Source organism: Anser anser, assembly GCF_964211835.1.
Source record: "Anser anser genome assembly, chromosome: 2".
In the NCBI taxonomy this organism is placed as follows: Eukaryota; Metazoa; Chordata; class Aves; order Anseriformes; family Anatidae; genus Anser; species Anser anser.
The window spans coordinates 34,576,020-34,590,273 of record NC_139721.1 but is presented as its reverse complement, the minus strand read 5'-3'; the positions used below and the strand labels follow the sequence as shown (position 1 = coordinate 34,590,273).

The 14,254-nt window shown below is 38.1% G+C and overlaps 1 protein-coding gene across 14 annotated transcripts in view; it reads right to left on the bottom strand.

Annotated features, from left to right (window-relative positions):
* The window catches only part of EYA1 (EYA transcriptional coactivator and phosphatase 1), a 177,995-nt gene that overhangs the window by 63,442 nt on the left and 100,299 nt on the right, over positions 1-14,254 (bottom strand). For 9 of the 14 annotated variants that reach the window (XM_083826580.1, XM_083826575.1, XM_083826578.1 and 6 more), the window contains 4 exons: positions 9,210-9,290; positions 7,221-7,290; positions 6,694-6,839; positions 2,356-2,493 (listed from right to left, as the gene is read on the bottom strand). In XM_083826580.1, coding sequence (XP_083682706.1) covers positions 2,356-2,493; positions 6,694-6,839; positions 7,221-7,290; positions 9,210-9,290 — 435 coding nt within the window. The remainder of the gene's footprint in view (positions 1-2,355; positions 2,494-6,693; positions 6,840-7,220; positions 7,291-9,209; positions 9,291-14,254) is intronic. The other 5 variants (XM_083826583.1, XM_083826582.1, XM_083826581.1 and 2 more) reach the window with 5 other exon arrangements.

Here is a 14,254-nt window from a genome sequence, read left to right as displayed (position 1 = left end):
GGTTTCTGCAGGAGACTAGTTTTTTCCTGTCCATACACTGTGGTTACCATTCATGAGCATGACAGAACTGATACATGCACCACAAGGACTCCCAGGCTCTCCCACTGCTACCTGTGTCTCCTGCCAAAATCAAACACCTGGCTATCTGTTGCCTCCTAAGTAGATGCAGTTCTCAGCCCAAGAACAGCCTAGCTGGAGAAGGACCCAGACTCAGACCACCTCCTCCCTCAGCCCTGGGAACAATACTATCATGAAATCAATGCCTGTGTCCCTCCTTCCTTTAGAGCTTCAAAAACAGGTCATCTTTAATACATTTCTTTTGCAGAATATTTTTAGATCCTGGTGTTTCAATGTGTACAGCTGAAATGCTTTTCAAGATCTTACTGTTCAACCTCTTGACAACTGCCACCCTTTCATGGCCTTGACAGTTATGTTCTTAAACACATTTTGCATGCTGCATAAAGCAAAGCAACACCTATTACAGATCTCTTATGTAGTCAATTGACTAAATCCTAGCTTTGCTTTACTAATGCCAAAGTTCACTGCTTACTCTTAAGATTTTCCAACAAGCACTCCCTCACATTATTCTATGCTGCTCCCCCTTTCCTTCCTCCAGCAAATGAGCTTCCCGTAGACATCTGCAAAACCACTTCATTATCCTCCCTAAAATCCCTTTTTATTGACATCCCTCTGCTCTGTATCTTACAAAATAAACCTTTAGAGTTGTTAGATAACCAATATGTGGTGACGAATATTTATTTTGCCTAAGCAATGTCAGCTTTATTGTTACATTATGCCCAGCTAGCCTGTATGTTTTACATTAGCCTCTGACTTATATGGGGACTATTTTTTCATTTTTCTATATAAGGTTAGCATAACAGGATCCCAATACATAACTGTGGCAGGAAGGCATTACTGCAACAAAAATTATAGGGAACACAGACATGATTATTCAATATCTGTATTGCCATGAATTATCAGTTCCTTAAAAGCTTGAATGTCTATCCAGGAGCTCCTCATAGCTGCTGTCAAGTACCTTGAGATCTCTTACAGACTGGTGTTTTGTTTTGTTTTAAAATGCTGTGGCTATCTGCAGGAAGCAAAACTAGTGACCTGGTTATGGATATATTTACTCAAATGAGTAGAAGTTCACCCCTAACTGGTGTGTAGAGAAAAGTTAGCATGCTAATCTTACACCATCTTCCTTTTCCTTGCCAGAGCACACTACAAGTAAGAGATACTTCAGATGTCAGATGGTCACTGCTGCCCCACTGAGCTACTCAACACACAGTTCAAAAGAGGACTTAAAAACAAAAACAAAACAAAACAAAACAAAACCAAACCAAACCCTCTCTTGCGTCCAAGCGAAGGACTAGATCAGTATACGCTTAAAACCATGGTACAAAAGCAAAACCTCATTCACTTTGTCTTTGAATGCACTTCTATGTCAAGTCATTTCAGAGAGTGCTAATGTGACAGCAAGCAGTTTGAATGGCGCACAACAATAAAGAGAGTTGCTGAAATTAAAAAACGTGCTCCAACTCTGTGAGTGCTCTACAAATTGCTTATTTCAGCAATGCTAAAATCTGCAATGCAGCTAATTTCAACCATCAAATTTAGGGGAGAAAAGTCCTGACACAAACCTCCAAAAATAGCTACTTGTATTTAAAAAAAGGTTTCTCAAATATCTCTCAGCATGGTGAAAATCCAGAACCAGGCACACCCAGGGGCTTCCCAGTACAGAAGGGGGAAAATGAATCAGGGGAACAGGTTGGAGAGATATTAAGTAGACTAAACAGGCAAGTAGAGCTACAAAATATAATTGATAATAATAGCTCACACATACAAAGACTTACAGCTTTTAAATAGACTTCAAAGAAACAGACTTCAATCATTACTTAGCTACCTCCACAGCTGCAGTAGGTATTTTTATCTTCTTTTCCCTCCCCGAATACACTCAGGTGTCAAATTATATTTGGCACTTCCTAAATTCATAATCCTGACACGTTTTCCAGGACTCACTTCGTCACATTCACTATTTCTTCAACTATTGCTATTCAGAGATAACATTTTTACTGTAGTAACACTACAACACCTCACTATGTAAGAATTAATGAAGTCACTAAGTGAGGGATCTTCCAAACTGCTGAGAGCTGGCCCATCGCTGCTCTCAGCAAAGGCAATCATCATTTCAGCTCCAACTGAAATAACATCAGAGGTAAGTGCTCAAGCAAACTTTCATTTTTATCCCAGGAATGTAAAGAAACAAGGGAAAAAAAAATGAAAAGAAAAAAAAGAAAAACAAAACACAGCATTAACTGCATCTAATTAATGGTAACATCTATATATACAGACCTTGCATCTGGTAGCTATAGGGAGCCTGTCCAGGTTGAGGTGTGCTAAAGCTGGCACCGTAGCTTAGAAATCCTGTCTGTCCAGGTGACTGTGACTGTGCCAATCCACCTTCTGTCTTGATGCCTGCCCACAATGCACCTAAATCAGTTAGTGACAGCAAATCTATTTGTTCATATTCAAACAGGGATGGAAAATAAAATCGCTTAATTAATAGCACTTTTAACACATACCTACTATTGCATGCATGAGAAAAAGAATACCGAGAGTATGCACAAATGAATGGGATAAGGGCAGTCTAAAAGAACACATAAAACTGAAGTTCACCAGGGAGAGGTTAAATTCAAAACTGTGTTTCCAATAACTGCAAAAGAAATTTATACATGAACAGGAAGTTGCATTATTCCTTTTTTCCTTTCCTGCCAGAGGCTAACTTTTCCATATATTCATGACATTTCGCAGAGGTAGATTAGCAACTTTATATGATTTTAATGAAGCGTAGCATAGCCAAGCTCTCCTGCCATCCGCCCTTTAATGACATAACTGAGATTTGCATTGTATAATATTCTTACAAGAAAACTACATGGCTCCAAGTGCGATGGCATTCTAAGGAATTAAGCACCTCTTTAAAAGTAGATAGAGAGCTAGCAGCATAAAATACAACGTGGATTTTCAAAACTAATTAAATACTACAGAATGCATTTAGTCTTTTAACAAATAAACACCTAATAGACAGGAAATATTGCTGAAGCAATCTCCCAAACCGGGAAAAACACAGCAGAGAGTCATTAATCTGTACTGACAGGGAAATCCATTACACATCACCTTCTCATTTCCAAATTTAGTAATAAAAGAATGAAAAGTCCAATTAAATGAATGACTTGCCTCCCTACTTTAGTGATTCTTACACCAATTTGTAAGGCAATAAGCAAGGAAATATCAGCAAGTGAAATACTTAGGAAATGCACACAATTCAGCTTCTGTCTCTTAGTTTTAATTATAAGGTTGTCCCGACATGAACTACCATTTAAAAATAATTATAGCCAAAGCAATGGAAAAGTAATACAATACTCTTACATTTCACTATGGCATTCAGTGATACCTCATTGTTCAAAAGCCACGGTTATTTGAACTGAATTAACTAAGTGTGAATTAGTAACATTCTTTTGAAAACGTCTGTTGATCTAAGCCCATTGCCTGGTTAGAACTTCTTTTTTTTTTTCTTTTAAATAATATTCAATGATGTTTGAAGGTGGGAGAGGGCTGAGAAGCTACTGTGTTTGCAAAACTTCAGTATCTCCCTACATACAAATGGTGGCATATTTCCTCAATTTTTATTTTCTTTAATTTGTCATTTAAATCATTATTTTTTAGCTGGTGTCATTAATTATCCCTAATTCCATATGCCACACTCGCTAGCTGCCAGTCTAACCCTGTTTGCTTGTTTTCCCCTGACGCTTGCTTCTTCTGTTTCACGTTACAAATAAACAATCACAATGATGAATCTGACACCTCGTTTCAAGAGGAAATTCCTGCTATGGATACTTTGGTATCAACGATCTGTGTGCTTAAGGACTTCTGGAATGCTGATTAAATATTGTGCAGAGAAAGTTTAACTAAATCAAGCATTATATTTCTACACTTCCTACTCTAGCAGCCCGATTCAACTCCCAATCTCAGATGAAGCAGGATCAAAGGCAGTGGCTGGAGGATGCCACTTGAGCGAAGACAAGTTGGCACTGACGTGTCCTTTTGCAAACCTCCACACCGTGAAGAGCCTTTCATCTTCTGGGACCTACTCTTCCCACCTGCTCTCATCCATAAGGCTTTCACTCACCAAACCTGGTGCTCCCTTCTCCTCCCAAGTCTGATATATGCAAGGGAGTGTGAAGGGACAGTGAGGAAACAGAAAGGAACTCAGGGTAAGGGAATCGTTTGCTAGATGCGGGTACCAGGGCAGGCAGAAGGAGGGAGCTTCAGGAAATTCTCCAGCCTCCTCAGTGGCTTTGCAGATGAACCAGAGCCAGGAGCGGCAGGAGGCAGCTGACACTGGCATTCCCCTCCACCCCCCTTCCTGCTGTCAGGGCTGCACCACGGTGGAGGTGTGGGAGTGCAAAAATGCCCAGATAAAGGTGCATTCAAGGCAGCACTTTCACAAATTCTGCACTAAAGAGAAAAGTTGAGGGGGATTGATATGTGTATTTATGCACACTTTTTTTTTCTTGTTTTTTTCTCCAGTAACAAAAACAAAGAATTCCCCCCACTGCAACCCCCATTTTTTTTGCATATGTCATAAGTCTCCTCTTTTTATACCTGTTGCAAGCTCTCTGCCTGAAAGAGAGAAAGGCAAAGTATATGATACATGAGATCTATGCTACAGAGCCAAGAGAATTTGGGTTCTAAACAAGGTTTCAGTTGCAAATCAGCCTGTTGCAAATCAGCATCCCAGGGGTCCCCATGTAATTTATTTTGGGAACTAGGATTATATGATGAGCCTTAAATATGCAAAGCTATGGTCTTAGCTCCCAAAACCTTGTGGAAGTTATTTGCTTTCAAATATTACTGCTAGATGATAAAGTACATCAGCAAAAAGCAGCTTCACCCCAAACGGGGGCGCTGGCTGAAAAGAACAACGTAAAACATTGAGAACAAAACACTTTTCTTGCAACGTAAAACGTTAAGAAAAAAAAAATATCTGATGTCCTAGGTGCAGGGGATGGAGTGGGAAAACAAAACAGAAGAGCAGGCAGGCACGTTAACCCCTAGGAAGCAGCTGCCAAGAAAAGCAACTCTCAATTATAGCTCCGACAACAGCGAGACAGCTCAACTCAAGTCGTGAAATCAGGGTCTTGCTGAAGTTGGTGAGAGTTTTATAGCTGACTTTAGTGGGGTCAGGATTTCATCCAGAGGAATGATACAAAAACAAAAAAGTCAGTGTTTGGGCTGCCCACACCACCACAGACAGACAAGTAACATGAAGTGTCGCAGGAGAAATGGAAAAATGTGTCAACGAAAGCACAGTGGGAAAAGGGGTCATCTGTTATCATACCACCTGATCCAGCTGGAAATAGCAGACAAGCTCGCATCAGGAACATAAGCTTTTATTTTTTTTTTCTTTGCGAGGGGAAGATTCCCCATCTCCTTAGACTTGAAAACTTTTATATATATATATATATTTTGTTTGTGTAAGTTTAAAATATGTGTAACTGAAACAAACATCCAGCTCATGTTTATAAACATTTTTGGCAGTAAGTAATCAAGATTGTAGCCACAGGAAGAATATTTCCTTGGATCATAATCATTAATGACATATTAATGAAACTTTTTTTTTTTTTTTTTTAAGGGAAATAATAATATATTTACTCCTATTGTCTACAGAAATCTTCTGGAGGATTTACTTGAGACCCAGTGGATTTCGGCTTGCAGATTTCATGATGAAAGATTCACCAGCATTGCATTTAAAAGTTTTAATAATTTTAAGGGACACTACCTATACTATGAGTTCTCTTTTCTTGGTATGAAAACCTGTATTACTTGAATATATTGTTACAGAACATACTAAAAACATGCTAAAAGCATGTAGAACATACATTTTCAATATATTCCCCTAGAGGAATATAAAACCTATTTTCTAATAATGTACCTTTGCTGCTGAACTGCTGTGTGCACTGCCAGCAGAGAGCCTGGCAGCAAAATCGTCTCACCCACAACAGATTGTTTTTAAATTTTTTTTTTTTTTTTGGGGGGGGGGGGGAGTAATATTTGCTACTTAGTACTATCTTCTTCATCAGGCAGACAGAGCTGTATTGGCAATTCACCTCAGTTTTCACCTGTGTGGAGTTCTGAAACACTGAAAGAGAGATTTGCAGTGGGGGTCTTTTTGAATTAATCCTTTACCTGATGGAAATCACTGCAGCTTCACTGACACACTCAGGTTCCAGTAACGTGTATCAGCCTTTATTTGCCAACTTCCCCTATTGCATTGCTAGAAAGCACAACTCCTCGGCGAGTTACCAGGAGCTGTGCCTGTTTAATGGAAGTCCCTAGATCTCTTTCCCTGTTTCAGTGCTGTTTTTTTAAATCACCACTAAAAGCCTAATGAATCTTTCTCCTTGATCCCAGAACAAAGACGTCCTCTTGAATAGCTTCTTAGCTCTTTAATACATAAATTAAACTGCACTCACTCCAATAGGGAAATTACCACTTTTTCACGAGAAATGCTCAAGAGCATGGCAGTCCCACTAAGCACTGATACAAGGTCATGTAATCTTGTGCAAAAAAAAATCGTTTGCCTTATTCAAAAAAAAAAATCATTTGCCACATAGGGATGTGGTTTCTTACCATACGAAGGGATTCCATAGGGCTGTCCGGGCTGCGGGTAGGTGGCGTAAGCTGTAGCTTGTTGCATCCCTGTTGTAAACTGTGTCTGCCCATATGCAGCCATCGTTTGTGAAGAGGGGGTAGGAAGAATATGTGGGTATGGTCTGCTATTGATTACAAATGACAGAAAATAGGACAGACACTGCATTAGACAGACAAGTGTGTATTTATTTTTAGCCTTATTATAAGCGTATTACTTCATTAACAAATAATCATAGATGTGCTAGACAACAGAAATTGTAAGATAGAGACAAAACAACCATAATAAATCAATAATAGAAGAATAAGTAAAATAACAACTTTTCAAATATTTTTCAAATACATTCTTAGCATTAAAAAAAGAATAGTTTTTTTTTTCCTAGAAACTGCTGTGGTTTAAATTATGACTTAACAGATGGACCCAATTATTATTTTAAATGAGGTTAAAATCTGCCTATTTCAGTTATTATTATTACTACTACTAGTATTATTTTTAAAAGATATCATACTTGGAAGGGTAAATCTGTGGTGGGGAGAACTGGTGTGTTTGTCTTGGGCTGAAACCACTGCTTCCAATTGCTGCACCAAGGAGAAAAGAAAGCACACAGAAGTGTAAATATACACACCTAAGATAAATATTATTTTTCCTAATAGAATTTCAGAGTATTAACAAGATTTTAATTAAATTCAAATATCATTGGTATTTTAGGTAGAAAATAATATTTTATTAGCAACTATACATGAATGCTTAACATTAAAATCTTGATTACAGCTTTCAAGTACTAAATTGCCCTTTTGTACAACTCCTGAGCAATAGTTTATTCTTTGCTTGCACACAGACAACATTTTTAATGCAAACAATCTATTTCCTATTGGAAACATTTTCCTTCATATTTTTAAAGGATTATTGCTATCTCAAGTGCAACATTTTATTAACTTTTAGAATTTTTAAGACCTATGTTTTATGAAGGAGCTTTATACACGCCTGTATTGAAAACACATGGTCAGCTTCAGAACACGTGCCTTTTAAAAATAATTCCATAATGCATAAGGATGTGTTACCATATTACACCTCCTTCTCTTTTTCCCTGTGTTACCTGCTTTCTAAAATGCTCTCACACCTTTAAAACACTCAGTATTCCATAAAGATGTCGTGATCAACATGCAAATTCTCTTAGGGAAACACTTAAACCTAACTGAGCTTCTCCTCCCGCAGCTTAAGGGTTCCCCAGACCAGTCACTGCTAATACAGACATTTTTGCAAACATTAATTTCTTTCAGTATTTTTGGGTGCTGCCGAGGTCATCTTGGATGCACCCATGCGCTCTGCTCTCAGCATTCTTTGCAGGAGCGCCGTACAGATAGTGCTTCCCTCTCTGGTTACCATTTGGGTGCCATTTCTTCTCTACGTCCCAAGGTCGATTTTGAAGCCTTTGCCAGGAAGAGGTCAGCTGCAGGTTATGAGACTACTGTAAAATCAGACAGCCAGAGAAACAACAGGCCCTATTGCTAAGTACTTGGAAATAAACAAGGCATGGATAATTACCCTTTGCCAGCTACCCCTTTCCTGGCCAACTACAGGGAAAATCCATCATCTTTACACTCTCAGAGCGCTCGTGAAGTGTGGAGCAGATAATCTCTTTCTGTTCCTTCCACACCTTGTATTTTCCTTTTCTGTGGCCAGGGAGACTGCAGATATGTCAAATATTATAGTCCCACCTTTAGTCAGATCACCACAGATGTATGTAGCTATGATTAAACACACTACCTTTCCTATCTTCAGAGAGTTAACTTATTCTAGAAAACTTTTCTTTTGCCTTTAAAGTTTGATACTTTCACACTCTGCAGCATGCACAGAAAATTGAGGCTGTCACGAGATCAGAAAAGGGTTGGCTACTTAGAGACTAACTGGTGGCGAGATTTCAGATTTTGCTACTCTGACAGTGAAACCCCATGATATATTATACTTTTTCATTTGATTTGTACCATAAAAATTATGTGCTAGAAATACCACAGTTAATCCACAGCTATGCAAAACTGTGCAAACATCTTAGGATTTTCTCACAGTATTTGTCTCCTGTGTGTTAACAGCTAAGATGTGTTTGACTTCCAGAAAGACAAAAAGACTGACAAAAGAATACCTCACTAATAATAAATTTCAAAACATGAGGAAGACCTACTCCTCAATTACAACACAAGGCACAGAGGCAGGTAATATTTACACAGAGAAAACTAAAAAGAGTAAATCCTTTGGGCCAGAATGCTCCCCAGCTCCCTAGTGAAGACACCAGTGGTCATCAATAAACCCGATGCTCTAATGCCTGTTACTCAGGGAATGCTCCTATTGCCTTACACTGTCTGAGTAAGATGAACAGAAATAGGCATAAGCTGCAAAATGCACAAAACTTTTCAGCAGCTGTGCACAGGTTTAGACTGCATGGGAAAAGAAAATAGTAAATGGAAAATTGCTGAGCTTAAAACCTTTGTTTAGTCCTTACCTGATCCTGAGAAATTGTCTAAAGACCCGTCTGTGGTAGTAGTAGTAGCAATCTCACTGCTGCTCATTGGTTCTGTTTTAACTATAGAAATATAAATAAAATATATTCTATATGCACCTAATATTCTTGCACACGCATGCACACACACTCACTACAGTCACAAATTCAATAAAACAAAAATCTGCCAAAAATATTTTAAATCATGGTTATCAATATTTTGCATTTTGTGAATTTGTGTATACAAACAATGCAAAGTACTGGTAGCTATGATTTGCACATACATATAAAATGATCACAAGGGTTATTTCTGTCCCCAAGGAATAAGAGCCACTAAGTCCCCATGCAACTCTCTGCACCTGTCCTGACTACTCTTAATCCTGCAGACCCAACAATAAGGGTCCACATTTAGATCAGGTCACATAGTCATTTTACAGGCTTGAAAGACAGCGATTTGAATAAGACAAAAAAGGAGATATAATTTTTAAATGGGGTTCTCTGAGAAATGCTCTTTTTTTTTTTTTCTTTTTTTTTCTTTTTTTTTCCCCCATCCAAGTAATTTTTCAGAGGAAAAATGAAAATTTCTAATAAAGGAAAACACTTTCCTCAGGGTGGATTTTTCCTCTCACAATGAAAATTAACATAACAATCAGCAACCCTGATTACGCAAAGGGCACACAGTCCTCAACCAGGTACTTCAAAGAATGTTTTTACATTTTATTTCCTTTGCACCTGTGAACCTACACATCTGTCAGAGAATAAGAAAAATTGAGAAGAGAGATTCTCTCCTGGCTCATGCTACTTCATAATTAATTATAGATTAACGTCTTTCAACAAAGCCTCAGGTAAATAAGCAATTTTCACTCTGTGCTGCTTCAGTGCCATCTCAGTAACAACAGCATTCTGATCCACGGACCAAAGACAGGGCTGACCTGGCGCGGACGTAGACAGGCACCATCCCCACTCCCAGGAAGCTATCAAATCAGCACCACAATCTCTCAAATCCATTTTTACATATCTAGCCTTTGGAGTTACAGCACACCAAAAACAACTGAAGATGGTGTTTCACGAAACAACAGAGCTGATCTTACTATCAACATCTCACTGCTTTTGCTCCCGTTGACGCACAGTCACTGCTTCCCACGCACCAGAGCTGGTGTGTATCTGACCTTTCAGGGAGGCAGTTCAATAACACTGCAGAAAATGAATCCAAGAAAAGTGAGGTAAACTGTGCCCTGTTTGGCACATAAAGCCCTGCCTGTGTGCACATCTCTCTCTCTCTCAGAATCGCAGCCATCATTAGCAGATGCCCTTTTGGTGCCAGGTTTGCAAAGGCTGAGGGAAGTGGAACTCTCCCCTCTGACAAAGGACCTTTCCTTTCCTTGCCAATACAAATTCTTATTTCCGCATGCCTGGTTCATCCACCTGATCTCAGCCAAGGGCTTTACATGCAATGATCAATATGAGCTCCACACAAAACGCTGCTGTATCTACATTAGTAAGCAATGAAGCCCAGTAAGAAAAGTTTCATGGACTAAAACAGTTGGAGCAGAGGGGCCAGTATCCATAAGTTAGGTGTTTTAGGGGGAGCATTGTTTTGTGCTAGGTCTAGGCTTTGTCCTAGGTGTAGATATATACAGCAGGTTCTGTATGTTTTGTTATTTAGATATCAAGAACTGCATCTACATTACCTCCTGCTTTTTCCTATAGATTAATCACAACTACATTATGCAGTCTGACTAATACTTTGTTCATAGATTACTTCAGCTTTCCCAAAACCTTGCAAGTGTTCCTAGTCTAATTTCTATAATGCAATTATGCATTTGGAAATAATAAAAGATGCTTTTCTCTACTGCTGATGGCTGTGGTGGAGGAAAAGAAAGGATGATGAGACGGATCAACCTAACTTGGGCTACAGGATGGAAGACTTCAGTATCTCCTTTCTCCAAACTCTCTCCCTCTTCTCTACTGGAGAAACAATTCTTCTATTCCTTATAAAATAAAATATAATTATTTAGAGTAAGTTTGGCTCACTGCGAACTACCACCCCAAGAACTATGCTGAACCACATATTTAGCATCATTTGTTCTAGACGATTTTTTTAAGGATAATTTCTAAGTGGATGTAAATGCCTCTCTTGCCATTGGTTTATAAACCAACTTCATGTGCACTGTTGGCCACTTTTCTGGATCTCAGAAATACCATTTTTGGAAAAAAATAATCAAAATGGGATCCCTGTCTCTGATTCATGAGAGATACTTCAGTGTGACAAAGATTGAAACTGAACACCATTTATAAAACATATTACTTTTGAAGATACAGGAAAAAATATGAAATTCTCTGCAGTGCCTTCTTCACGGTGGCCTATTCTATCTTCTGACTGAGGTGTTATCAATTTTTACATAACTGTTCCACGTGTCTCTTCTCCTGAATGTATGAAAAAGGAGATAAGAAAGGCTGTTCACGCTGCTCCTGATCTGGATGCCCATTTGTAGGGTCACAGTAAATAAGCTCTATCATGCCTTTTTAAGAACAATCATGACCTTAACAGACGCTGGAGCTGGTAGGGAATTTAATAAAGATGGATAGCAACTTGAAAAACCCTCCATTCGACAAGCATTTTAATCAAAATGCCAGTAAATATTTGTGTATTTCTTTCTGTCTGAACAAAAAACCTTTTCAAGAGATTGAAAGCTTTTCTATACAAAGAAATACATGGAGGGAAAAAAAACAGCCATGGTTCTACCAGTAAGAAATTTTTACTGCATGGATTCTCATTGCAAAGGAAGGTTGCTCATTCGCTGAAGACAAAATTTGACATGCAATAGCACACAGTTTCCCCAAAATCACAGGGAAAGAGAGATGCAAAAGGATTTTACAAGTCTGCCACTCTGTCCTGGCAGTGCTTCAGTGACCCATGTCTGTCAGGAGGGACGAATGGAGCTTTCCAAGGAAGCACGGCTCTGGAAAGGCACAGGTTTGGACTTCAGCTGTCCCATGTTTTCCATGACCATAACATTTCTACAACGTGTCCTATGCTTTTGCAGGATGACACTCGGGGCAGGGCAGGGGAGGGGGAATTATCGAGAATATGGCCTCATTTACCTGGAACACTTAGCAAGTTTTCCAGGAGTTTCCAACAACATGCTCAATCATGGCAGAGACCGTTGAGAAAGAAACAGAAGAGTTCCCTTCTCTGCTGCTCCATTATCAAAACAGAACTTTTCAGTGGTGCAGAATAATCAGGCTTGCATTATAGAGACAGATTTTCATTTTGAAATATGTCACTAAGTTTTAATGCCAGTAGAATCACTCATCTAACAGATTATCAACAAGAAGTTCAAGGATAAATCTAATGTATTCCTAATCTGCTTTAAAAAAAGAATCAATGGTTATTTAGAATCACTGATATAGACTTGGTTTTATACCAAGGAGCTTAAGAATCTATGTCAATGGAGAGACATTTTTCTTCCTTATTTTCCTTTTCTAGCCATTTATGAGGTTCTAAAACCAAGATTTAAGAAGAAACCATTTAAGAAAAAAACACATCAAAATAATAGGGAAAAAAAAAAAGACTAGCAGATAATGAATAACACACATGCTAGCCCTGAGAAAAAAACATAAAAATATGAGATATGCTATCTGAGATAGCATAACTGCTGATCCAACATTGTATTGATTGTCAAGATATTGTATCCTAAGTCATTCACACATTGCAAGTGCAATGTGTCCTGTTTTGTCAGTACTATTACAAAAGGCGGTTGGTGATGACTTACATAGCAGTTTCTGAACTGCACTGAGAAAGAGAACTTCAGACCATCACCCTCAAGTTCACCCAGCTCATTTTTGAAGTAACAACTTTCTGAGCCAACAGCTTGTCATGCAGTCACTGGCATATACAGCAGTAAAGACTGCTGCCAGGAATGAGATGCTGGCTGTTTTAAATATGGATTTAGAGACTTAAAATTTGGCCATTTCTAACACAAAATTCGTATGAATATATCATAAAGATTGCACCTTCAAGCATGCAAAAAGTAAGATTTTAAAATATTTCTTAAAAATGTATTGATTATCTAAAATACATACAATCATGGCTTTACACATAAATCATGCTTTACTAAATTAGGCTTAGTTTGTTAACTGCTATGCTATATACATTATACCAGAATAAAAATACAGTAAACATGGCTGAATTATTAAATCAGTGTTAATGTTGCAGTCTTAGGACTGCATTAATACTATAATGTTATATTCTTTGTATTATATGAATAAGTGGGCAAAATGAAATAATTCCTGGCTGACAGCTCTCAGTGCTCATGAGGTACAAGTCTTATCAAAGTGAGTCTGTCAGTTTACTACAGACATATATATAAATGCAATATCTAGCTCTATTTGGTTTTCTCTCAAGGTGACATCTTCAAATAACGTTAGTAGCTAAACACTATGTTGATATGCGTTTTCACTACAGATACTGCCCTGCTAAATCTTAATTATTTCATTTAGCCATTAATATTCATATATTATTTTGTTTGGTGCCATCCTCTTTCCGTACCCAATACACACGTAAAGCTCAAAGATAATTATTAGTCACTAACAACAGTACAAAAATTCTACCTTGAATATCTAAGCTGATAATATTTTCCATTACTTTATTCAAAGTCTAAACTGTTTGTACTTAAGAATATTGCGATTATAAAGAGGTTACTAAAGACTACGGGTTACTTATAAAAGAGTCCACTAAATTATACTAATTCCTATCTGGGACATTATTCTCTGTTTGTCACAGAGTATCAAATCATCAGCTTTTGACCATGAAGCCTAATAAACCTACTTTGCTGCTGCTTCTCAAACTAAAGACCCTTCCTGAAACTCATTTGTCTGGAAATTACCAGAAGATAATTACTACAAGGTAATTTCCAGCTTAAATTTATGTTCAGTTTTCAAAGAAAGTCCCTGCTCAAAGAAGCACATTCTATTTCAAGCCCCGACTGTTTCCTGCTCTACCCTCTTCTGATGTCAGAAGTCTTAAAAACTTGTGTGGTATTCTG